Source organism: Aphelocoma coerulescens, chromosome 15, assembly GCF_041296385.1.
Source record: "Aphelocoma coerulescens isolate FSJ_1873_10779 chromosome 15, UR_Acoe_1.0, whole genome shotgun sequence".
Lineage (NCBI taxonomy): Eukaryota > Metazoa > Chordata > Aves > Passeriformes > Corvidae > Aphelocoma > Aphelocoma coerulescens.
In genome coordinates, this window is record NC_091029.1 from 1325663 (window position 1) to 1353429 (window position 27767).

A 27767-nucleotide genomic window follows, 5' to 3' on the forward strand; every position below is an offset into this window, starting at 1 on the left:
AGAAGGACACGTGGATGTTTCACTTGCTTTTGCTGTGAATCTGTTAAATTTCCTCCTTGAATAGCCAGGACTCAGATAAAAACACATTACAGGAACGAGCAGCAGTGGGATGTGTGGAGGCAGATATAATTATGCAGCACAACAGGACAATCATTGCCTTTCTGAGCAAGCAGAGCTTCCTAGAACAATAAGTTCTCGACCATTTCCCATTCCCTGGAATTGCTCTTGCATCCAGCTGAGATCTGGCCATGACTCACCCTCATTTAGGGATATGAGAACAAGAGAGTTGTTATGATATAAGAACAGGAGTGGCTCTTCCTATTGAGCCCTCTTACCTAACACATGTCCTGTACAGTGCAGGACATCCCCAAAACGACACCTTCTGGTCCTGGTTCTATTGTCATGGAAAAAGGAGCATCCCCAAAGCAGAATCATCAGCAATATTTAAAACCCAGCAAACTGTAGGATTGAAATAACCCTGCAGAAGCACAAAAGCACCATCCCATAGAACAGGTGAGCACTTAAACCCTTTCCAGCAGTGCTCACTGCAGTGCCAGCACATCCCACCTGCAGGATGAACAGCATTTCACAGCACAATCCTGATCTGGAGAGTCCCTGCTCGTGAGGACACCCAGCTATGCAGGAAAGCCTCGTGCAGAACTGGGGCTCACAGCCTCGGCCCTGCAAACACTCCTCTCCAGGCACAGCATCTTTAGTGCCAGCACTCCAATAACGTGGGTGTCAGAGTAAACTCTGCTGGATTTCAGTGCAAGGTGGTACCGAGCCATTTCCTCCTGGGAAACCCCGGTAAGAGTTAACAGAGATGAACCTAAGAGGGCTGTAGAGATGTTTAATGAGGTTCCATCTGAGTCACTCTACAATCATACAGAATGTAACACAGAACATGCAAGCCTCTTCTTGCAGATAATGACTAGAATTTTTAATTACTCCTTTTTAATTTTTTTCATCCGAAGATGAAAAGATAATTGCCGCATTTATCAGATAATTGTAATAGGGAGCAGGGAAAACCCTGGAAAACACTTGCAGAAAGACTTTTTCCAGGAGAATTTTTCCTTTCAAGAAGAGCCAGAGCTCACAGCTGTCCCTGGCAGGGGTGTCACAGGGGTGTGGGGACTCCAAGCAAACTGCCCATGCTGGGAGGAACTGCTAACACTCTATTCTGCATCTGCATCCCTCACAGAGGATCTGAGGAACAGCAGCCCGGAAGGAACTGGGTAGCAGAGGCTCACAGAGGGGACTGAGCCTACTGCAGTTTTGTAGAGCTTCTCATGAGACATTTGGGGTTTTAAGGCAGCAAAATAGAAGTACCAACACAGGGAAAGAACCGCTACTCCCTTCATTAGTGTTCACAAAAAGGTCGGGAGGGATTTTGAACAACTGCCAAAAGTTCATGGGATCAATTCCACTTCAAAATGGAGCTGTTTAAGAGCAAAAACAAAGTTCGCATGCCTCATCTGCTGTTAGATCCCAGTCCCCCTAAGCACTTACCAACCCACAGCCAGGGACTGTTTCCACCCTGAAGCATCTGAAATCTAATTAAACATGGGCAGGAGCAAAACCAGAGTTGAAGTAGCTGACATAAAATCAGGCGTGTGCCGAAAGGTGACACCAGTTACACACCAGGGCAGGAGCCTTGCAGTTCATTGCTCTCCACCCAGCACAACCATAACATATTTGCACAGCTCTGGCATCCATTAGGTGTGCAGAGTGAATAAAAAGGACACGTTTCGCTGGGGTTTATGTCAATGTTTTCTTTGAGTAAGAAATAAACCAGCAGTTACCATAGCAATGGACAGGGAGCCCATCACCTGATTCTAGGAAAATTAAAGAATGCAGGCTGGAGATGACAGCACAGCCCCACTTCAGTAACACAAGGAGGGGTGAGGCGTATTAATTTCTGCACAACTATTCAAGATGTCTTTAAAGATCTTTCAGAAGATATTAACATTTACCAGCTGTCACTATCTACAACCAGCTGATAAAATCTTCATTCAACCCTCTCAGTATTTCTGCCCAGTACAAATCACAGTAGCATTGTCTCAGATAGATAAGGGGAAAATTCTTCAGCAGTATCCTTGAGTCTGGCAAAGGGAGATTACACATCTTCCTCACGTGTTGTGTCCAGGCTGGACTGTCGCCTGCAATATCCTCTCCAGGGCTCTGAACAACTTGATTCAGGGTACTGACACTCCACCAGGAGGGTCACTGGGGAATTCCTGTGAAGCTCAGTGTCACCCAGCTCAGATCCTGAGGGACCAGACCCCCACGTTCTGGTGCTTCCCTCCAGAGACTCTGCTGCGAGGCTGAGCTCCTTTGGGCTGGAATCACCACTCTCGTGGATCCTGAGGACAGCAGCACCCACCCACAAACCAAAGTCCCGTCTCAAGAACCCAAAGCCACCCCCTTGAACACTTCTGGGATATTTCCTGTGAGGCTGTGACCCTCCTGTCCCCACAGCTGACTTGTGACACTCTGCCTGCTCTTTCTTGTGTTTGCCCTGAGCCTCTGCTCGGGCCAGCTCTGGTCTCTTCACAGTGCCCTGAGCTGACAAATTAATTACAGCTTTAACACCAGCCTTTTATCATCTTTTGTCTCAAAAGCCAATGTTACAAGGGTACATTGTCCACAGTTGTCATCATACAACCAACAGTGACTGAGTACATACCAAAAAAATGGTTTAATCATTCCTTTCTACTGGAAAACTGTAATCAGGCTGCTATGGAAGGGAAAATCAGAAGCTGCTGCTAATGTGGCCTCTCATGGATGTCTTGAATCCAGAGGAATAAAGTAGCCTAAAGCCTGTGAATATTCTCATTCCTTTCGACAGGACTAAATTTGGGCCCGTTCCTAAGTGACAGGCTCCTGCTGTGGGCTGGTGTTTCCTTTCCACAGGAAGAGCTCTCAATGCAATCAGGGCTTTTTCTAAGCTAGACATAACCTCAAGCAGAAAAATATTTTTGTTGCTACTGGTGGCATCCGTAGAACCTGCTGAGACCAGGCACAGCGAGTGACTCAGTGACTCCAGCAATTACCATCACAGCACCTCATTTTCTAAAAGCTATAGCAAAGCTCATAGCCCTGAGTAAGCAGCCATGCAATCCACAGGAAAATTTAGTTTCCTTAAAATAGGATCCACCAATGTCCAGTATGCCAAATAAAGAAGGTCAGTTACAACAGTTTTGCCTCAGTGATCACCTGTAGGGCTGAACTTCCCTGCCCAGCACTCAGGGGGTGATTAAAAGACTAAGCATGACTTTATGGTCTGGTCTGTCAAGACACTCTTATCTGCACAACCAAGTTGTGATTCATGGTGCACAACTATTTATGTGTTCTGGTTAACAACTAATCAGGGAGGCTGAGGAACCGAGCTCCACAATTTGGTAAGTGCCACATATTCCCCCTTAATGAGCCTGTCTGTCTTGTACAAAGTGCTGGGTCTTGTGGCACTTTGGAAATGAAGGGTTACATCTTAGAGCCAGAGCTTGTATGAAGAAGAGATTCTTTTAAGCAGCATGACAGCTGAAAATGCAGAGGGCTATGTCTGAAGTGCTTCCCCCCATTTCTCTTTTCTCCCAAGACCCATGCTATTTCTCAAGTCTTCCTTTCTCTAGTCTTGCTGATCTAAGCAGCAGTATGAAAACCTAAAATGATGTCGTTGGAGATGATTAGGCTGTTAGTGCAAATTAACCCCCTGGCAGCGTTGCTAATATAGACACTTTGTAACACACCAGGAACCAGGCAAACAAACAACAAAAATGCTCAATTTCCTTTTAACCCAGTCTCATCTAAACTATGAATTAATCAGCTCTTCTGTGTATTCAAAGTCTGTAGAAAAGCAACTTGCTTTTCAAGAGAATACTACACAGAACAACACACGCCTCCCTCAAGAGACAGCACATCCAGGGCAGGGTGGGATTTCAAGGAAATACACCCAAGGGGGTCCCGAAGGATATGGTGGCAAAAATTGGAGTAAACATTCTGTAATTTATAGGAAAGCTCAGCATTCTGCAGAAATTAACTCCTCAGAGCTGCTCTCCCTGACATCCTTGTGACTTTTGTGGAAATTTTAAGTGTAAAGTGCCATAAGAATAAACATATAAACAATGTAATTTCTTTGTGCCTGTGCTGTCATGAGTGAAGAGCAGCATTCTGCCTGAACAGAAGCTTCAATCAGTCTGACACTTTCTGTCTTAAATGCTGAGCCCCACAAGCACCAGTAAGACAATAAGCCCATCAGATTTTACAGTTCTGCTAGCACAGGTACCTGCTCTTGGATTACTCCCCATTCATCCTTCTATCCCAAATCCTCCTCCCTGCAAGCTCCGAGCTGGGGGCTGCTGATGTCCCTCCCAAGATGATTCCAGCAAGTCCCTCGTGCTTCTGCAGCTTTCCCAGACGCACTGAGGTTTTAAAGCCTCGTCATGCCATTTTTCTCAGGGATGCTCATTTCCATTCAGACCCACAGGCTCACACACTTCCTTGCTTACAGGGGCCCTGGAACCCAACAGCTTGTCAGATAATCACACCGAGGATTCCCAGGAGATCCCCTAATGCATCAGATCACAGCCTCTTGCAGACAGCCAGAAAACATTATCTTGATTCAGCTGAACTCCCTGTAGAATGGAATTTCCCTCCTTACTGCTGGTTTGGGGTTTACGCAGTGTGATCTTCTAACGAGCCACCATTGTCACTAATTAGGCAGGGAACCAAGGATTTAATTAACGCTTGTAACTTGAGTCGAACAAGTGGCTAATAGTCTAAACAGGAATTAAGTAGCGGTGCCTTATCTCATCTCTACACAGCCCTGCTCGGGTTTTACAAAGCTGAGGCTCTGGGGAAAGGCTGCAGGATCTCCAGCGGGACAGGAGCCAGAGGCACCAGCGAGCATCAGCAGCAGTGGGGAAGAAGCCAGGAATGACCTCACCAATTTGGCAAAACTAGAGGGGACGGGAAGGGAAACGACTCACACGAGGGGATTTTAACAGGACACCTCAGTATGAACTCCTGAAACTCCAGCACGCCACGTGCACTGGCCAGAAGTTAAGCCAGCCCTCGGCTCCTGCACATGAGGCAGCCCCGACAGCCAGGCACTCTCTGGCTGACTGCTGAGGCAGTAATTTTGTTCTCTCCCATTCATGACCAATCCATACAATCGCCCCCATCCATTTCTTCTACTTTAATCTACTTAATCAACGCATTAGGAAAAATTTTCAAAAACACACAAGACTGAAGTGCCAAAGTCCAAATCTATTTTATAGCTATAAATATATATGTATCATATATTTCTATATAGTTCAGATTTGTCTACAGTTACATGGAGATGGCCATGGCCCTGGCTCAAAGAACACAAAGATCCACATTTTGGGAATGCCTGCTTCCACCAGACAGAGACACTTTAGTCAGTTCTTGCAAGGCTTCTGTGTGACAGAATTTCACTTTACAGGAGCTGATCCAGGTGTTGAGGGTAATGTTTTCAAAACGGAGGCTACAACTTGAGTACTCTGTGGACTTCAGCACCACTGAGCTTCGCTGCTCAGCTGCTGATCACAGCAGGGTCTGAAGTCTCCTCCTGGTTCCCTGGCTGCAAAGCTGGGCTCCAGCGACTCAGTCTTGCTCAATCAGCGAAGGATTTCCCAAGTATGAACACAGAATCAGCCTTCTAACCATAAACCCATGGTTTATTCTCAGTACTAAGGAGTACCTTTGAGAGGCGTCAAGAGAATTGTTCAAAAGGTTTCTCAGGAACCGCAGTTTTTTAAAGGCATTTAAGGAGTCAAGGGAAGAGTGCCTGTTTTCTCTTTTCTAGGTAGCTTCAATTTCAAGTTAGTAATTAGTTCCTTTTAAAACTTTATGAAGCAAGACCCGCTGCTACCACAGTGAGCCCTTCCTCCTTCACTTGTTCTGGTGAGCAGCACCTTTCTCAGCCCCTTTTGAAGGACATCCTCCCCAGCTTAGCAGCTCTGAGAACGAGTCATTAGTTTGGAGGACCCAGCTGCCTCCGGTGTGACACCAATGTCCCTGAAAAGTGCCTGCTAAGGGCTAATGAAATTAAACTGGAGCGAGATGCCACTCTCTCAAAATAGCATTAACACGCTCCCTTCTTTGAAGTATTTTTTACATCACAAATGCTTTTTAAAGCTACACTGGGAAATATTTCCCCTTTTACTGTCAGTTCTCTAGTAAATGGTAATTAGGAGTGCTCCAGCAGACTGCCCCCTTTGCTTACTGGAGCAGAATATCCAAACTGATGGCACCAGAGCTATGAATTTACTTAGGAGAAATCTTAACAAAGCACTTGCAAGGTGCTGTTGTACCTCAGCACTTGCTAAAACCATAATCCCCCCCAGTGTAAGGACTTGTGAATGATTTAGTGCTGCTTTTGCTGTGTAATGCACAAACACTCTCTGAGCTCAGTGCACACGCAGGGCATGGCCCTGCTCCTCCTCAACCCCGATCAGCCCAGAAGCAGAAGATGTAAGCAGGGATAAAGTGATATTCCTGAAGTATCAGGAAGTCCTCAACAGGAGCAAGAAGAGAACCCAGGTCTCCACTTCCTAATTAGTGCACAATAAGGACTAGAGCACTACTTTTCCTTCAATAACCTGGCTCCACTGTAGATGTGCAGCTGAATTGTTACTAACCATTCTATAGAAGGGAAAATAAAACAAAAAAGTAAACCAGTAAGACTCAAAGTTTCACAAGGCTGAACACCAGCTAATGAAGTATATAAATCTCAGTCAATGAAATATATGAAACCCCTTCAAGTCATAATTCACAGCTCTGGACACTTTTGCAAAGCAACTCTAGCCTAGCACCTGACTTAAGGGGTCCTATCAATGCCATAAAATAACTTAATTTTCCAATTAAAAATATATCCTGAAATAATGAGACAACAAAAGCAAGTCCGGGGGATTCAAACTCCTCTCCCTTCAGATGTCACCTGAAATGCTTTCCTGCAGTGAAATCACTCTTAAATATTTAAGCAGTGCAAAGCTGCATAGGACATGAAAAATGTTTTGTTGCAGTTCTTCCCATCTGGAGATGCACATGTACACCCAGAAGATCATCCCAAACTCTTCTGTCTCTCTTCATTTCACTCTAAGCTCTGCAGGTTTTAAATATGAATCCATGTAAAAAAGCACGCTCTTCACTTCAGAGTTGAAAAGCAGCATTCCATTTACCATGGAAGACAGATACTTGGGATAACACATCCCAAATCAGGGGTTAACACAAAAGAGAGATTCCAGCCCTGGTTTAGGTTTTGCATGTTTTGATACCTTTGACTTCAGTTATTCATTACAAAGTCACTTGTGTTTGCTGTGATGCCACCACACTGCAGTGTCAAAAACTGATCAACCAACAACTAAGTACAGATTTCAGGCAAATTTCAGGGTGCTGAAAATATGGTAAGATTAAAATGTCACTATCTAAAAGCAAACAGTAACTCCTTGAAAATGCTACTCCTTTTGGGTTTGGTTTTTTTTTTTTAGGTACAGCAGGCAGAACAGCTGAGGGCAGGGCCAAGCTCCTCGGAGAGGTTTACTCCCTTGGGAGGCTCAAACAGCTCTTTCATGCAGAACAGGCAGAGTTAAGTGTTGGAGATCCCTCTTTTTCATGACCAATTCCTCCAAAATGGCTTTTTATACTGAGGTTCCCAAGCAGGCTGTACACAGATGTTATGACCATAGCTACCTTTTCTACCTCTGGCTGTCCTCTGGTGCTGCTCTGTCCTCCTGTGCGTCCTCCTCCAGGTCTTCAGCTGCTGCCAGCACCACCCAACACAGCCCTGCTGTCAATACTCGTTAGGCACTGAAATGTAAAAGCTGTCTCAGCTCATGGGTTTAATAGCTTTCCTCACTGCATTTATCCTTTATCCTTATCCAATTTGTAGATTTATTGTTACTACTCATTATCCATTGTGTTGGGTTGATTTGTTTGCTGGACAAAGGCAGCACTGATTACAACCTCCATCCCTTCCAGCACAACGAGCTGCATTGCAAAATCTGCAATAAGAAGCCTGAAGGGAAGAAACAAATACTGCTGTGTTGCACCTCTTTTCTCTAATCAGGATGTAACAACTTCATCCCCTTTCTCTGCACTTATCCTGCTCAATACCTCCTGTAAATCAGGTTATCTGGTGGTTCAGCACCTTGTAGAGTGAGTTAGAACTGATCTGCTGCCCAGCAGAGTGACATAAAGCACTCAGCACTCCCACACCTTTTGCTTGGCCCTGGGCTGTACAGTGTTCAGATCAAATGTGGCATGGCATGCCACGAGAAACAGCTGGCAGGATCCTTCCGTGGTGTAGTACCTGGAGAAGTATTTGGAGCTCCAGAACAAACAGAGCAAAGCACACGGGGCAACCTTTTCAGAGCTGCCTGATGCCTTCAGCTCACCCCTCCCCAGTGCCCACCTCCTCCTCACCTTCAGGTACCCCAGCAATGCCATGCAGTTATGTGTAAACCTTCTGGAAGTTAACCCCACAAGAATACCTCATTTTCAGTATGGTTAGGGTTCTTCCCCTTTTCTGTAGCCTGCTGGGTGTGAGAGCAGTTCAAGAAAGCATTCAGGAACAGGGTTGTGCCCTTTCTAATCCTCACAGACAATACACCCAAAATGATGACTCAGATTAGAAGAGAGTGTAACAGCCCTTGGAGAGGTGACAATCAATCCTGGTAGCTTTGCTGAAGCCAGTGGTAGCAATTTGTGACAGCTCTAGGAAGGACACAAGACCTCGATGATCTTCATTTTAAAAATTGCTGGGTTTTTTAATTTTCTTTCCTGTGCTGATGTTTCTTTCCTTCTGCTCATACTTTACCAACTGCTAGAGGTAACAGTAATTTTCCTTACTGTACAATCAGCAGTAAGTATAATTCATCTCTCTTTTGGGAGCCCAGAAATCCAGTGGTAGGAAAGCAGGGCAATATTTTCCTCCCCCTTCTCTATTCCTCCATCTCTTTTATCAAGGTTTTCCCATTTGTATTACTGTTGATAATGTAAGGCAAACCTGAAACCCCTTCCATGAGAGGAAATCAAAGTCCTTCAGTACCAGCACTGAACACTCCTGAGGGTGATGCTGACCAACTGCTTGCACTTTCTGTTTTGTATACAGAAAATGCCTGTAAAGACCTACCAGAGGTGACACAGCAGGACGGGAACAGGACCTACAACCTCTCAGGATGGTCTGAATTGTTCCCACAACAATCCTGTGCTCACTGGGTGCAGGAAAGGAAGAGCTGTGTTTATCCACACAGTGCTCCTACAGCCTTAATGCACTACCCTGCACACCCCACCTCGCTCCCTGCCGTACCAGTCATCCTCCTGCACTTCACTGGTGTTCCTGGGCTGATAAACTCACAGATACAGTACCAGGATTCTGAATTAAGACACAATTTAAGAACATGTTTCAATTGCCATGATTTGTGGCTATGAGGTCATTTAGACCAGTCTACTTCCCTTTTGCCAGAGAAGATTTGTAGCTATTATTTCCCACCCCCCAAGCAATGATCACATGCTGTTTGCTTCAGCTCTCCATGCTGCAATACCTCAATGAATAATATACAAGGAGCAGAAAATAAACAAGCCCACTGTGCCTGGGGATAATGTGTGGTGTGTTTTTCTTTAGGATGATTAAATGTGAGTGCATGTCATAGGATGTAGGGCTTGCTCTGCTGGGAACCCAAGAGGATGAGAGCACGCAGCTCTCTCCGAGCAGGCAAATGGCCACGGAGAAGGTTAAGGGGGCCCCCAGGCACTGCTGCTCCGTGGCTGCTCTGCTCTCTGGGCTCTCTTTCTGAGACACAGACACTCCATGGGTTCCTGGCTCACACTCCTTCCCTTCCACACCTTGGAAGTTGCACCAAAGACGACATATTTCCACCCAGGAAGCTTCACTTGCCTTTGCCAGCCTTTCACCAGCCCTCTGCCACTGAAACCACCTTTGCAGCCAACAGAACAAGCCACAGAGCTCATGGGATGGTCCCACACGGCCTCTGCCAGCAGGATCACCTGTCCCTCCCCACTGCAGTGGCAGGAAAGCAGTAAAACCCATTTTACATGGAGTTACCCTCCTGAACACCTTAAACAAAGCTCCCATTTTGTGCCTTAGCAGCTGCACAGATCCACAGCTCTGGTAGATCCACAAGCCCACCATGCCTGTGAGACAGATTTCAAAACCAAGATTGCTTTGAAATATCTCACATTCATTTTCTTGCCTTGGTCGTGGAGAGGAGGAAGCACCCTGAACAGTGCTGGCTTCTAGAAAGTCAGTCAGCCCTGTACTACACCTGAAGACAACAACCACCTGCCTGTCCCCACTGGAAGTAAGAAAAAGCCACTTTAAAAAAATCTTAAGTTTTTCAGCCTCTTGTGTTCTTGCATCTGGTTCAAAGTAATGTTAAGCAAAAATGCAAATCTTCTTTCCACCAAAAGGGTTTTTCAGCAGGAGAACACAGTCTGAGGCTCTGCATTTGTGCTGGCACAGAACCACCAATACATCAACACGTGTCAGACTATGCAGTTCAGATAAATCAGTCACCTGATGTATCTGAAACTAAAGCCAGTCCTCTCTGTCCATAACAGCAAGTCACACAGGCAACTACCAACATCCCACACTCTCATCTCTGTCTCCTGCACCTCTCAGAATAATTTCTGGGCAAAGAAATACATCCCCAGATTTCAACAAGCTTGTTTATCTTCAACTCACTTTTCAGGAAAATAAAGGCTGTGACATGGACCTTCAGAGAGTGATCCCCACTCCCATTCACCCAACACACACCCAGCTCGCTGCCTTTGGATTTCTCCTTTCACCACAGCTATGTTTGTTATGTGCAAAAGTATTCTGTTCCTACTACTCTGTGTAAAGGGATTTTCAATAGAAGAGAAGTAACAACATCAGAAAATACTTCTACCACAGAGGTTTCACTCAGTAAACAGGTGTCTGGGAGATTATCTCGCCAATTTAACCAAAGCTGCAAACACCAGAACGGTTCTGGGATGACTAAAATCCCCCTTTTTTCAAATAAAAGCCTTTTATCTGCCAAGCGACACTTCCTGTTCTAAAGGCTATTCTCCTCGGTAGTTGTCAACTATGTATTAATCTAATTCATATAAGCCTTAGAAATAAATACTTTCATGTGCAGAATCTTTTGGGAAACTGATTCCCTGAGGCTTTAGAGAGCAATTGTTGCTTATCACCGTGGAGATTTCCACTGAATTTAAAGCCTGGTAACAAGTTAAAAAAAGATACATCAAATTTTTCAGTGATTAACAAGTTTTCCAGTCTTTGTCATCCTCAAAGGATTTTCATCTGATCAGTAGGGAAACTGCTAAAAATGAAAATAAAAGGGAAGCGATCTGACCCAGTAAGGCAGTTCCTGCGTTCCCACTCCTGTCCAAAATAATGGCACTCACTTCTAACAGCCCCTTGCAGTCAGCGGCAATATCAAACACGTTGGGCCTTATTTTAAAGGGTAGATGTGCTGCCAAAGACAAACACCGCTTAACTGCAAGGGGATAGTTAAACCCTCCCTACAGAGCTCTCCTAACAAAACCACTCTGTGTGTGGGAGAGGCAAGCTCTGCCAGAGCTCTTACAGAAAAGCAGGTAATTGAAGTTTTTCTGCATTCAAGCTCCATGCCTGTGCAATAAAAACTCGATTTGAAAAGCGCCGTAAAGCAGAGAACTTTTCTGATGCCTTACAGTCTGTCATGGCCCAGAAACGGCCCCGCCAAAGCAGCGGTTTTGTACCTTGCTGCACACTGTGGGCCTGTGATAAACGGCACGGCAGACACGCTAAAAACCTCCCGGTGACGGGGGCTTTCAATCCTCGTCACGGCATGCAAAGAGGAAAAGAAGATATTCCAGTGACTGGGAGCAACCATCAGTGGGGATGCACTTCAGGTTAGCTGAGATTCGGCCCACGACCCCAACATCTTTGTGCGACACCACACCAGAAACACGCACAGCCAACCCGCCTCACCTGAGGATGAACTGATCCACCGTGGAATTGTTGGCAATTGTCACGTAAACATTCACAACCTCCCCTTGTTTGACCGGCTTGGAGGGCAGCCACACCACAATGTTGCTGTCCAGCCGTAGCTCCGTGAGCTGGGAGGCCTCCTGGCCTCGGTAGAGGCTGACAGAGCCAATCCTCTGCAGGTGGGACGTGGTTTCATCCCCGCCGTCCTTCCCGGGCCGGATGGCGTTGCCCTTGCGGATATCCTCGGCCGTGCACTCGCCCTTCTCGTCCCCGGGCTGCACCGTGTAGTACAGCTCCACAGGGCTCCCGTCCAGCTGCTCCGCTGCCTTCTTACGGCCCGTGAGCACCGTGGGGGGGTTGAACCAGCTGGGCAGCAGCTCCAGCTGTGCCACGCAGAGCCCCAGGTCCCCCCCGAGGCGGCAGCTGCCCCGCACCTCGCGCGTCTCGCGGAAGGCGAACACGCGCAGGCAGGGCAGCCGCTCCGAGGGGCTGTACTCGTCCCAGTCCCTGCCCACGATGTAGAACAGCACCTGCACCCTGGGCTTGCTCAGGTAGATCTTGGTGCTCATGATGTAGGCCTGAAGCTTCCAGTTGTAAGTGAACTTGTTGGCGGATCCAAAAAAGTGGGACGTTAACATGAGGTCCTGGGGCACGACTTGTTCGACGGAGAAGGGGCCGTAGCTGGCGTTTAACACAGGCGGTCTCTTGGCTTTGTATGGGAAGAACGATTCCACCCTGGATTGCAAACTGGAATTTCTCATGAAGTCCTGGTTGGCTTCTCTGAGGAAGAAAGATGTCTCGGCGTTGAAGAGCCGATAGCTCACAGGTAGGTACGTTGGTAATGAAGAAAACCGCTGATTATTGTCCAAGACCCCTCGACACTCTGTCACTAATAAAAGAAAAGGTGAGTTAGATCAAGTCTGCTTATGGATTCAAAGGGACACAGCACAACTTCAGTGGAGCCACCTGGTAAGTTAGAGACGAGCATTGTTCCATGCAAAAAATATTTACAGGGTAGCTACATCTTTAAAGGTAGGTAATTCTTTTTTGTATTACATTTTCTGAAGAAAATAAAATGCAGCATATGTCAGGAGAGCCCAGTGACCCATAGACCCCAAGGGCTGCTCATCACCAGCCCTGCAGGAGCGCTGGCCAGTGGACCAAAGGCAGTTTCTGCTCTATGGGCAAGGACTAAGGACTCTCACACACACACACACCATTTCACTGTCTGTCAAAAACCTAGCTCTTGTATTACTGTTTCTGGCACTATAGCCCACGTCTCTGCGGTATAATATTGACAGTACCCCAATTTCCTAAGCTCTCTGAATGCAGATGGGCATCACAATCTATAACTATTTCAACAAGTCCTAATATATAAGATGCACACAGGGAATCAGCATATGCTGGCCAATTTCAAGTTTCAGCTGAACATCAGATCCCTTTTGACCTAAATGTTGTTTTCCTGGTAATATTAACAACACTTATTGCTGAAAGGCAAAATTTGTTGTCTAAATGAGGGTAGATGACAGGGGAGAACAGTTAAAATACATGTTGATTGTATCATATCACTCTCACAACCCCTCTTCTTAACTCATACTGAAGGGGTTGGCTATAGGTACAGAAGGTAAATGAATGATGATCCATCTAGTGCTGGACTGTCCTGAGTATTTAAAAAACAGAGCTTGCCCTCAGTTCCAATGTTCTCAGGGAATCCCATCAGAATCAGGATTTAATGTTCTGTGTAGGTTCAGCTCTTTAAAGAAGAAAGGCAACCACAAGGGCAACACAGAATGCACAGATTCATCTGGAACTCAGAACACCTGAGGATCCTGAAACACCTCCCAGTGACACTGTCTCACCACCTTCCTCACAAAAGGCTGCAGCCTGGGGATTTCTGCAAATCACATTCGCTGCCCTGCTATGTCTGGCTGCTAATGTGCTAATTATGCAGTCAAATTTAATTAAATGTTTTCAAGTAGTGAATAAACAATCGATACCTGTCATGACACCAAATGGTGCTGCTGACAGACAACCCCACTGCAATGCCAGAGTGTACGGAAGGGAAGAGCTCTGGAAGGCAGGTGTGAGGTAATTAAGAAAAGAGGAAGACAAATGTAGAGGAGGGGGAAATCAGAACTCTCAAAGGACGGCAGCCAGAAATTTGAAATAAAGAATTAAGATGTGTTCACTCATCTTTAATTCATGCACCACCACCGGATGGTAGGAATAGTTCTCATAAATGAGCAAACTGCCCTGACTGGACAGAAATTTAAGCACAACAACAATAAAAAGGTAAAAATAGGAAAAGAAATAGTTAATTACCAGCACAGCACACTCTCTGTCAGGCAGAATCACATTTAAAACATAAAACATCATTTTAGCCCACTGTTACAGCCCTGCAAGTCTCCAATCCTTGGCACACATTCCAATTCTGCTGAAAAAGATGTTACAAATGCCACCTCCTGAGCTGATTGATTTCCCCTTACCTGAGTCTGTCAGGCTTCCATCCCAGAGTGCTCTAACACTTAAGGAACGCAAGGAAGATCCACTTTGGACCATGGACCTTTCAAGGGAAGAGGAAAACCTACAGATTTCTTTGGTCCAGGAGCAGAACAAGAACTGGGATTCCTGATGCAGGAGTTTCCTCTGAAAGCCCCTTCACATGCCCTGGGTGGATGTGCTCACCTCCCTGCAGCCCTCTGCAAAGGGAAACCAATGACATCTTACATGACAGAGGCCAACATCCTTTTAAATTAAAACACCTGCTTGGCTAGACAAGAACCCAGCTTCTGAGTGGCCAGTTTGGCTACTGAATTTGACTTGGTGACTGATTAGAATTTCTTTCTTAGGTGTCCTGCTGCTCAGGCCAAGAGGTACCAGAGGGCAGGGGCTGTGGGCAAGGGAAGCACATGAACACTTTGTGAAGGAAAGCATGGATTGATTTAGGCACACTGATACTGCTTGCTGAAGTGTTTCCACAGCCAGGGATACTCCAGATACGGCCCCACTGCTCCTGAGGGAATCTCTGGCTTCAACAGAGCCACAAAAACCAGAAATAAAGTCAGCAGGCAAGTGAAGTCCTGTGATTTCAAAGGGCTGCTGGGGCAGGACCTAAGCCTGAGACTTAGCAGCTGTTTCTGCACAGTTCCCAGGACTTTTGGTGCAGCCCATTATCCTCAGACAGACAGTGGGCTCATTTTTGCAGGCACTTCATTTATCCTCGGTTAATCACATGCATGAGGTATGTAGGACTTGGCCCAATATTAAGAAGAACAGTCATGCAACTTCTGCCTTAATTAGCTGAGCACAAACAGCAAAACCCATGTGGCCAGACTGACAGCAACAAGAAAGAAAGGCTTTACTTTTTTTATTGTAGTCTAAAGATTTCCACCCACTTTCATACCATGCATAATGGATTCCTGTATTTCTATACTGAAGGCTGTACTTTAGACAATTTATTTAAGCACTTTAAGCCTTTCACTGATAAAACTGGTAGTTAAAATTGTCTGTTTTATTTTTAGAACCCCAACAACATGCATCAGCAACTGCAGGCCATCACTTAAGGGATTTGTTCTATTCTCTTCATCTCTACCCAATAACTTTCACGTCCTGGTATAATTAATTACCAACATTTCCAGAGAACATTCCTGTATGCTTGATCAGGTCAGTTTCAAAGTTCTTTAATTTATCAGAGGATCTATTTAAACAAGATGCCATGGTTTTTCCTGAGTCTCACTTCACAAGTTATTATTTTAAACAACCATTAAGCATTGTTTACTTTATCTACCTGAAAAACTGATTTTTTAAAAAAAGCAGCTCTGCCTATCAGTGCTTTCAGGTGCTCTGGAATAGATTTTCACATTTTAAATGTTTTTTTTGCTCAACCACAGAATCACACTTGCAGAGGTTCAGATGTACACTTTGGTTTAATGCAAGTGCTGTACCTCCATGGCAGTATCAGCTGTGGGATCAATACCCAGGCAGTAAATGCTTTACTCCCTTCCAGCAGGAGTTACAGCTGCCCAGAATGAAGTCCTGCATGGAAGAGGTTAAGAACCATCAAACAAAGCCAGATTTAGCCAAGAACAAAAGTGAAGGCTTACAAGTAATTACTTCTCCTTTGTAACAGACTGGTGACTTTTTAATCCTTCTTCTGGCATCATATGCTGCTGCAGCACTTCATCTGAACCCGAGCAGGCATCTGTTAAGCACATCACTGGCTCCAGTGTGACAGACCAGCTCAAATTCCTACAACCCAGTGAGTTCACTGGATGTGAAGCAGTGAGCTCTGATCTGCATTATTCTTATTTCTTGGATTCCCACGTAAGAGGAATTTTCTTTGGGGGTATTTCACATGGAGCTGGAGCCCTGGGTGCTGGATTCACTGGAACAGTCATAAAAGCTTAATATCTTTGAGTCGTTCTTTCATGAGGTTGGTTTGAACTGACCTTCTTTTGGGCAGCGAATTAAGGGTTTAGATCGTGGGTGGGAGATTACTGGCCAATGGCCACGGACCTTCAGTGCCTGATGTTTGATGAGCCACTGAGCCTTCAAGGCAACCATCTGCCTGTCCCCTCAGCCAGGAGGTTCTGAGCCAGAGAAGTCAGTGAGGAGCAGAAGACATCTGCCTATGCAAAGGAGGAGAAATGTGAGAAGCCTTCTCTGCACCTTGTCTGGCCCTCAGAGGCACATTTATCACTGCCCCTTCCAGGAAACAACCCAGAGGAGCAGTGCTGAACAGATTCCTGTGCCTCTGTGCTCTCCTGTCATCCCAGCACAGCTGGAGCTCCCACAAAGGATTCTGTAACTTTTAAGGCAGGATCTTCTCCCTCCCCACTACCTTTCCTCCATTCCTGAACACAGCTATAATTGAATGCTGTACCACATTGATTTTAATTTCTGTTCCAATTCCACACCACCAGAGTTTTAAGAAACAAACCCCACCTAATATTATTTGCACCACCCTCACCTAAGATCCTGCAAATGCTGTGAAGATGATCCCTGTTCCTTCCATGGACACCCCTTCCCACCTGCCCCTGCACCCAGATGAGCACCTTACACAAACCATGCCCTAAGAAAAGTCCCCATCCTGGAATTCTCTTCTGACTCCATCTTCCACTACAAACCTGTCCTGCTCCTGGCAGAACAAATCACATATTCCAGCTCAGGAACTACAGAATAGGGAAAGAATAAAAGTAAGAAAGATTCACTTCAATCAGCACAGATGTTTCCTTCACCACAAAATGTCAACAGCTATGTTTTCTGGTTCATTTTCCCTTCATTTTCTGTGCCAGCACCACATTCAGTCACATTTAGTGACTTCACAGTGTACAAAATCTTTGTAACAGTATTTTGCTTAGAACTAGAGCTCAGCAAATACATTCATTCAGACCTCAGAATGACCTTAGCTGTACTCTCATCCCCTCCAAGTTCCCTTTTCTTAACATCTAGAAAAAGGAAATTTTGCTGATGGAAAGGCTGAGTGGAATCTTAAACCAAACAAGCTCAAATTCAGGATATGGAACAGACTTTTAACTGATTAAATATTGCAACAAAGGGAGCAAAGGTTCATTCATGTCTTCACATCCAGACTGGATTCCCTCCCAAAAGGCACGTTTTTCTCAGCAGAAATTACTGTGTAAGTACAGGGATAACTGGAGCCTCACACTCCCTTCTGGCTAAAAAGATGCAGTGCTGTGACCATTCCAAAAAATCAGCTGGATGGCAGGGTAACTGCAGAAGCCACATCTTCTGTTCCTCGTGTGTGCCCATCAGATCTGCTTCCTCATCCTCCGAGAACAGAGAGACTCTTGGACTAATTGCACACAGGCAGTGTCGTGTGTCAAGTGCTTATGATGACCAATTTGTGAAGCTAAAAATACGCTCTGCAAACAAATCTGGCAAAGAAATCCATAGAGCAAACATTTGAGGGAAACTGCAGCCTAACCTCAAATATTCTGTGAGCACCTGGTCAGGGCAATTTCATCAAATAAAATTAATGCTAACAAAATTTTTTTATCAGTTCTCTTTTGAATCCAGGGTTCACTAAACTGAAAGCTGAAGTCCAAGGGTAGGTTTGTACCTGCAGGGTTTTGCAGATGGACCTGGGATGGTAAAATCCCATTCACATATCTGTGGGTACAGAGTCTGGTAACCAACCAGACATATTTTAAGCCCAGATGTAGACAGAGTCTTATTTAGCCTAGATCAGAGTTCAATTAAACCACATCGCAAAGACTGTCAGGAGACATTATAATCAGTTATCGTGAACAAATTTCCTGTTTTATTTCAGTGGGAGAGATTAACTTCATTCATTCAGTATATTGTTAAATGAAAAACTGCAATAATATTCTATTTAATAGACTTCTCTCACATTTTGAGAGTATATCCTTAGTGAATTTAGCCTTTGTATATAACTACAGATCAAATCTTCACTGAAGTTCAACAGACAATCCTGGATTGAGTACAGAAGTGAACGCTTGCCCCATTCTTCTCCAGCAGAGGCAGAACAGTGGCACTTCAGAGCTGTCAGGAGCATGACAAGCACCTAAAGCAAGGACTGAACAAAGGTACACCAGGACCCCTGCACTCCTTTAAAACACGGAAACAACGGGATGGTCACCGAAACTAAGCGAAGGGAATTCGAAGTGGAGAAAAAACTATTTCAAACAAAGCATGATGAGATGATAGAGCCCATTGCCAGGGAGCTCGTTCAGAATGAAAAGGCTGATCTGAATGCCTGGACTGATGTGCAGACCATCCAGAGCAGTGTCATTAACTACATGTAAAACTCCTTGTTTTAGTTGCATCGATTAGAAGCCAGGATTAGACCTCTGCATTATAAAGCCTTATCCAACATCTGTCAGGTTGTTCCATTTTCCTCAGGATTACCAACACAACAGACACGTGTATGAACCACAAATAGCTGCTTGTGAGGCACAGCCTTTTCACTACCAGAAGAGAGAATCTTTAAAGTCTCATTTGGAAACACAAAACTCTCAGGAAACTGCACATTAGAAAAGCATTTCCAGTATTTTAATAATAGCCTCCAATGTCTTTTGCAGTTCTGTACATCTCACCCTTTGGCTGCAAAATACCAAAATATCCTTTTATTACAGGTCTATCTTCTCTCCCCCTCTATTTACAGAGACTGCCTGACATTCAGGACTGAAATCTATAAATGGTTTTCTCAGACTGGTTGATGACCTTAAGAGTCTGTAAAACAACAGTGTACATGCAAAGGTCAGTGAAGATTTCCGGAATCACTCCCCCTCCCAGGGCTGACGTTCCCAATTGTCTGTGCTGCCGAGGCCATCTGACCTATTTAAGTGAGTTTTCTGTGTGGAATCAAAGATAAATATCTGGAGCTCGAATTTCCACTAATGAAAGCTTTTGTTAAGAGAAAAGGGTTGGAAAACTTCTATACAGGCACTATTCAGGTACTTGGGTTTTGTGCTGGCCAAATGTCAGTGTCCTGTGAGCAACATACAGTGGGCAAAATGTCACATGCTGGCCTTTCCTTGCAGCCCTGTTTGCCTCATTGTGGCAAACTCCATGGATTCTGCATCCATTCATTGTGTCAGCACTGCAAGTACAAAGCAAATAGCACTTAAGCTTATCCTGTCTGATAGCTGGAGAGCAGGGAAGGATTTAGGACACCAGAGTTTATTGCCAGCTCCATCAAAAACATATGGTAGCCATAGGAAACCTCTGCAACCCAGTTTCCCCAGCGATGAAATGAGAGAAGCTATCATTCAGTTTGATTGACTTGTGAGTCAAAAACACGCTGAGTTCATCACACAAAAGACCACGTAAAACACTGTCTGTCTGGGGGTTTTTTTCTGGTCTTTAAAGCAGGCAAAAATAACCCAGTGGAAGTCACAAAGTGGGAAAAAAGTAGACAATGTGGTCAGTATTTTCTGCCTTAACCAGTACCTTCCCAGAGACCTGCACTGGTCATCTTCCATTGAAGACATACAGCTCAAGAAGCCTAATTTTCATGGCAGTACAATTATGTGAAAGACACTTCTCTGCAGGGGATGTATCAAATTTAGCCTCACCAAAGCCCCCACAACATTTTAAAGTTTGGCCAGAATGCCATCATGATCGAAATGCACGAATATCACAGTTATCTGGGGTTTTTTTAAAGCACTCAAGTGCCATAAAAATGGGAACATGCAAGATGTAAGTTACAAACTTGAACAAGTTCTGGCCTTGGCAATGAATCAATTCCTTGTCCTGCGTCTCCTTCTCTAGTTTTTAATAGCTCCGTGCTTTCTCTGCTGTTTAAGTCTCTGTCAGATGCTGATAGGCACTCACTCACTCCTCTGTTCACACACTGAATCGCTTTGCACAGCTCCTTGTTTAAAGAGAGATTAGGGCCCTAGAGCCTGAATGGGGCAATTTGCTCAGCACTCTTCACTGCCACGACAACCAAGAGTACCAAAGAGCTCAGACCCGTGCAGGATGAAGCTTTCAGCTGCAAAAGTGTAGAAAGAGGACACAGAGGACTCAATGAATAAATTACAGTGTTTTTCCCCTTACCATCCAGAAAGAAAAAAATAATTTTTCTTGTAAATAGGTGCTAATTAAAAATAAAGCCAGCGACATAAACAACAGGACTTCATCTCACGTTGCTGCCAAAAGCCCCACACTGAGACCCAGCCTCCACTGGGCTCTGCATTACACAAGTATGAGGGATGCTACTCAAAGAGCCGGGTATAACCTGGCAGTGAGTAATTCCTGGGCTGAAAAGGAAAAAGGGATTTCTTACAAGCAGAGCTGAGCCAGCCTTTCCCTGGGGTTTGTAACACACTTTTAGCACACATCTTAATATGTTCATAACTGGCAACCCACATCTCAGGGCTTGTATTCCCAGAGTCCTGGATGCTGCTGTGAATAAACCCCTTCAGACCTCTCATCCCACCTCAGCAACTGAACATACAACAGCTGCCATCATTTTCCCCACTATTTATATAGGGAAGTCAGGCAGTGTTTTCCAGGAGGTTCTATCAGAGATAAGCACAAAAATCAGACATCTCTAGACTCATCCACAAACCCAATCCTTCCATTTTCAAACCTCCTTTACACATAGAACGATAACAAACATGTCAGAAGCTGCATGATTTTTGTAAAGGTTGGGCAAATCAACCTTGCTCCTGCTAACAGCCAAGAACCCCATTCCAGCCAACGGGAACACTCTGCAGCAACAGGAACTCCTGACCTGTGAAGAGCTGTAGATTTGGATGTCACAGCTGGGAAAGAACTGTTTTCAAGCACTGAAATAAGCATCAGGTGGTGTCCTGTGCTTTAAAGACAATCGCAGTTATCTCTGGAATAGCATTCCAACTGCCACAGGGATTCTCTGGGAGTTTGTTTACATGGCTGAGACTCTTCCATGCCCCAAGAGACTGTGGCTCAACAACCCTTGGACACCTGTGAGAGAGCAAAATCCCTCCTGGAGAGCAGTTTCATTTCTTCCAGAGCACTTTGCTTAGACCTGTCAGCATAACGAGACCGTTTGCAGGAGAGCACTGCTAACTGACTGAAGGGGAGGTAACTGAGATTTGAGGTGGTTTTACACAACTGCCTTCAATAAACCTTTCAGCTTCTTATCTTAGGGTCATGAGGGAGCTTTATTTTTCAGAGGAAGAAAAACACTACCAGCAAAAATTATTTCCATCGTCCTGTCCAGTACTTGTTGTAGTTCCTCGATTTAGGTCCAGATCTGCAAAGCTCAAGCTCAGTAGCAAACCTCTGAATGCCCCTTCCAGTACTGTGTGTGAAAGTCACCTGGAAAAGCTGCTGGTGAGAGTGTGGGGCAGTGCCACAGCTCAGCAGTGGTGCTGGGGATGCTCCAGGGAGGCAGAGCACAGCACAGGTGATGCAATACAGCAGCTCTGCATGTGGAGCAGGTGAAAGCACCAAAGCAAGGAAGGTAAGAGGATGTAAGAGTCTTACTGATGATGGATGGAACTTGGCAAGGCAAGGTAGCAAATGCTTCCAGGATTAGACTCTAGTCTGTCAGCTTTTCCGAGTGGGAACCAAGAGCCTCAACCTCCGCTGCCTGGCGTCTCCAGGAGTCTGTGCAAATTTGGTGTAAAACATCTACATCGTGCAGAAAAAAAGACCACGGAAGTACTGACTTGGATCAGCTTTAAATGTTGCAGAACTTCACTCTCAGGAAACTCTCACCACTGGTATAAATCAATGAAATTTCATAAAAGACAGAAAAATCACCACGTGCTTTGCCAGCAATGACCGAGCCCCAGAAATATTTTCTAATTGCTTCTTGAGAAAAAAAAAAGTTTATTCTTTATATGAAAATTTAATTTAAGAGTAAAGCAGCCACTTATCCTTCTTTACTTCTTCCTCCTCTCCTTCACGGAGGGATTTGGAACACTAACAAACAGATGCAATGCACGCACATTTTTAATACTTGCATGTATTAAACAGTTGCTTGTATGCAAACTGAGACTTAAACCCCGCCAGAATATCCCAATATCCTGGCTACAACCCTGCTAATCATCTCCATTTCCAAAATGCAATGAGGATTTATGAGAAGATTAATTGAGAAATGAAGCTGAGGGGGTGGGGGACAGCCCTGCCCATTCGGGAAATGAACTCAGTGTCACCTTTAACCTCCAAGTAATTCTTTGTCACAGAGCACAAAGCAACTCATCATTCCAGAAGAGCAGCAGGACAGAAACCAAGCGGAAATTTATCTGGTTAAACACCTTCTTTCCCAGAGCTTAATCAAAAGGGATGCTTGGAGCACTTGGTGTCTTTGTGCTCACAGCACCTCCAAGGGCTGCTTTTAAAGTGCCCCAGCTGCTGCTAAAAGAGCAAAGGATCTTGGGGTGAGCAGCTACTCCCCAACCCCCAAATTCTGTCCTCTCAAGTACCCTGTCCTGACTCAAAAGCTTTGTGGGAGCACCCCAGCTCTCCACAGCAGCCACTGGTCTGGTGACCCCTGGTACTGAGGGGCAGAAGCAGGAGGGAAGGGGCTCCTCAAGCCCCAGTCCCCAACTTCAGCCCTTCCATCATCTCTTCTTCCCAGTTTACCTGCACCAGAAACGTGAGTGGGGCAGGAAATGACAGGGAGGACAAAGTGGTTGTGGTGTTGGCAGGGACAAGGAGAAAGTCAAAACTACAAGAGGAAGAATGAGATGCAGAAGAGAGAATCTTCCAGAGGAATACAAGCAGACCTGACAGAATGCTAAGTCACAGTGAGAAAATGCAGCAGAAGAATGATGAACACGTGGTTTTAATTCTGTTTTTAGTAAGGTAGAGAAGATGATTGAGAAGCCCCTCTCTAAAGTCTCTTTTATTTGCTCTAATGTCTTGCCAAGAAGGGCCAAACCAAAACACTCCAACAATGCCATACCTGGGTAGAGTGTCTGGGGGAACACATCTGGAAAATCCAGTTCTGGAATTAGGATGCAGAAGCCAATGGGACCAAGTTCTTCTTTCCAAGACAAAGTTTATACAAAAGGACTAAATTCAGAAGCCAAAAATAAAGGCCTGCCTAAGATGAAGACACCTTGCAAGACCCTGGATCTAGTTTATGTTCAAAGCACAGCAACAGTCTGGTGCACTTCAGGGAGGGCAATAACATCAGAGGCAGAGTTGGCCTGTGCAGCTCTGAAGGTACAGCAGAGTAATTCTGCATTTTCTGGAGTGGGTGGCAAACAGAATCCTACCTTCCTGCTGCTTCCCCAGTGTCCTTAACATCATTGGCAAAGACAAACGACAATGATGGATGCCAGTTTGTTATGCTGAGCACCACAAAACTGCACAGAGCAGATGACTTGCACCATCTTTTTAAGAGGTTGAACGTGTTGTGCTCCTAAAGTGCTGTTGTGCTCAAGAATCACTGAGTGCTCCCTGCAAATCAATGCAATAGAGCCCTGCTATACATTCTGCAAGCACTATTTTTATCCTTTCCCAATATAACTTCCAAACCTTCCTCCTCCTCCACGTCCCTGCCACAGATCCCTAATTCACACAGCAAAAAACACAGAGTGCCTCCTACAATTTTTTCCAACATGTGCAGTCCTTAATGATAAATTTAATTTCTTCCTTTCTTTGAAACTCATCTTCATTCAGCCTGGCTCCTAAGGGAAATTAATGAGGGCTCAGTGAATATGTTTACATAAGATCTCCTCCAAATTTACGTTATTAAGCATTAGGAGTGTTTTTATCTGCCCTCTAAGGGATGGAGGGGCTGATGAGTCTGGCCAGAGATGTCTCAATACAATGTCTGCTGTCCACTCGCCCCTGGCAGCCTCGGCAGCACTCACACCCTGCTGGCTTTGCTGCCAGCAGCCACAGCAGCTCTGGTGACAGAGCCCGGAGCAGGGGATGGGGTTACAGCTCAAGAAAAGCTGCTGATTTCATCAGGAGCATTCAGGGCTCCATTGGCAGGGAGGTGCCGGCACACCAAGGCACACTCAGGGCTGAGGAGGCTGTAAGAGCCTGGCTGTCCCCACTGTGACCCTCAGTCACTCTGTGCCCAGGGCCAGGCAGGAGCAGTGGCACTGCTGTGGTACCACACAACAGCCTGCCCGTGCATGAGCTGCACCCCAGCTGCTCGTCCCCAGGCAGCCTTTCTCAGGAAAGCCTCTCTGCTGCAGGAATTCCATCACTGCTGTAAGTTTTAGTTCCTGGTGGACTCCACAACCACAGCTCAGTCTGTAATATTCCAGAGAGGCTTTGGAGTTAGAACAAATCCTTCTGCTCGTTCTTATTTATGTAAAAGAAATACACAGTTGTTTGTGTAGCAACAGTAGTGTGTATCATCACAAGTAAATGTGCTGCCTGCACAAGCATGCAAAATGTGTATTTGTGCACACACTCACAACTACAGCTCATTTCTGTATGATAAACTGTAAATCCAGCTCTTGAACTAGCTCTCAGCCTGACTGGTCACACCGTGTCTGAGCAAGGCAAGAGCCAGATACCTTCTCCCTGCTGTAACTTTTGTGATGTCAGGCATCTGGCTTCAGTAAAGCCTGTGGTCTAGCATGGCTATTGGATCTAGACAATAGGATTTCAGCAATGATTAAAGATGCCTGTGGCTTCTGGGCAGGCAGGAACAAAGGAAACCCTTCTGCTAGGAAGAAGGGTTCGATAAAATGCACAGCTGTCTCCACTTCTGCAGTTCTGTCTCCTTCATTAGCTAACAAAGCAATAGACTTTATTTCATGAAAAGAAAAGGAAACTCTTACCATCCTGACCAGCTTCCAACACCTATCCTGCAGTTCCTTTTGGCTCCGTGTCTCCCCAGGTAGCCCTTGCCAGCTAAGGCAGAGTGGTACAAGAGCCATTACATCATCCACATTCAAGAACCAAAACTCTAATGGGGATCATTTTTTCCTTCAATAAAGAAATATAAAGCTAATGCCACCCTGAATTCCCAAAGTACTGTATTAACACTCTTGTCAGCTGTAGGGCTTTTGGACTGCTACATACTTTTTTTTTTTCCCCTTTATAAGTCTATTTAAACCTGTCTGCATTTCAGTTTGCTGAAGCTGGTTAGCCAAGTATGAACTCCATTCATGGCCAGCTGTAATGAACGTCCCAGGCTGTAACCCAGGCAGGCAGTTGTGCCTGTTTGCTGGAGACTCTCATTCAAAAAACCAAAGAGAACAAGAGTAGTTCTAGAGATGCTGTAAATGCTGAGCTGCTTGCTCTGAAAACTAATGCAGAGTCTTGTTCTGCATTAGGCCTCCGAGTGAGGGGGGGTGTAGGAGGGAAGCCTTGTTTACACCAGGCTCTTCTGAGCTAACAACTTCTATGGGATGTGTTCTTTAAAGGCACTATCATGCACTGATTTAAGAGACAGATATAAGCATCTTCTACCCTTGCTGGATACAGAGCAGTCTACGTAAAGCTCCTGCCCTCTGGGCTGCGTGGTAAAGAGCAGAACACGTCTCCTCTTGGTATAAATTTAAAGGGAGGACCTACAATATGGAGAAATCTTCAAAGACCAGTCAGGTTTCCAGTCCAACAACCCTGCCAAGTGTTCCTTTAATCCTTTATTTACCAGTAAATCTGCCGCTCTGTTCAGCAGGCTTTTACTGGGATTGGGTTTCAGCCTGAAACCCAAAAGCTGTAAGCATATGCTCTGTAGCCCTAATGAGAAACTCAATCTATTAATGAGCAGACCTTCTCCACAGGACCAGGTCTTGGCAACATGAGTCAGTTCCTGAACTTTCACCTCCTGCTTGGCAGCAGCCCAGACTAACTCCACATCTCTCAGCTGGCTTACATTATCAGCTCATTATTAACATACACCAGGGCCAGATCTCTTTTACATGCACCCAGCAAACAGGAAACTACACAAGGGGAGGGCTCCTCATTTTTGTCTGACTCTGGAGCTCATAAAAATGACTAATTAGAACCAGCTCTGGTGGAGGCACTCTGCAGATCCCACATTCCCTCTGAACCTTAGTCCTGACTGGGATGAACACCCCGGCGTGCCATGGCAGCCCATGGCTGCCTGCAATAATCAGCCATCCCTTCCCTCTGCCACAGAACCTTGCAGCTCTTATCCCCCAGAGCTCGTGTGAGGCAGAGGCGTGCTGCTCTCCTTATTTTGGAGTCAAGGGACCATAATCCAGACAGAACAAACAACGTGTCCAACATCACACAAAGTCGCAGAAAGCTGAATTCCTGCAGTCAGTTCCTCTGCAGACACCCCCTGCAGCAGGGAGAACTGTGGGAACCCTTTGCAGCCCATTTCAAAGGAGGCTGGTGTGTACTTTAGATCTGCACGCTCGCATGGGCTCACAGACCTGGGCTCAGGGAGCCACTTTGAAGTGGCCTGCGAGCCCCCAGCAGTGTACACAGCACACTTTGGGAAAGCTTCCCAGGGCATCTCTCATGGTCAGAGCTCTCATGGAGCACGGGAGAGGATTCTCTGGCACAGTAAACACTGTCCTTAATGACACACGACTATTTGCCATGAGTTGGCTCACTTTCTTTTCCTCTTACACGATTAGTATTCTTTACTTTTGCTCCCCAGTCCCCTCTCCTCAGCTGTCATCCTTCAGCTCAGAAAACTCAGCAAAACAAACCAACCAAACAAAAAAAGAGTCTCTCCTCCAGATGCCTGGTTCAAATCCAGTCCAGCCAGGCAGCACCTGAAAGTTGCAGCAGCCTGATAATTGTTTCTATCTCATCTGAGCACAGATGCCAGCACAATCCCCACATCAGAAAATGTAGATGGAGATACACTCAAGGAGCAAGACAGGCCAGCAAAGTCTCCTCAGGTCAGACAGGTGGCTATTAGTGATGTGGATCAAACTAATGCTGTCACACAGCATTCTGGACCTGCAGTCATCCCAGCTGAAGGTGCATCCATCCTCTTGATGCACTGAGTTCACACCCACCCTGAAACACGCTGTCAAGCAAACCAGACTTAACACGAATCAATATAAAATCTGCCAAAATCTCAGAGCCTACACAAGCCCCTAATTTTCTTTGGCTGCTCAAAAGGTAGCAATTTATATTCCTTTTCTAAAAAAATTAGCTGTGGTTAGAATTACTTTTCAGAGCTGATCTCATTTCGTAACTTGCCTCCTATTCAGATGGAATTTATGCACAGATGCTCAGAGCCAAAAATCTGTTCTCATTTACTCCACAGCAGAACAGGTAAAGAGCAAATATATTCCAGCCAGGTTGGTGCCTTGCTGCTCCAGCCTCCCCTAACAGCAGCAGGCACGAGGAACTCACAGCTGCCAAAAGTCCTGCTGCTCCAAGG

At 45.5% G+C, this 27767-nt stretch overlaps 1 protein-coding gene across 3 annotated transcripts in view; it reads right to left on the reverse strand.

Annotated features, from left to right (window-relative positions):
* TMEM132C (transmembrane protein 132C) overlaps positions 1-27767 on the reverse strand; it is a 193694-nt gene that overhangs the window by 125135 nt on the left and 40792 nt on the right. For all 3 annotated transcript variants that reach the window (XM_069031098.1, XM_069031099.1, XM_069031097.1), the window contains exon 2: positions 12002-12890. In XM_069031098.1, the coding sequence (XP_068887199.1) occupies positions 12002-12890 (889 nt within the window). The remainder of the gene's footprint in view (positions 1-12001; positions 12891-27767) is intronic.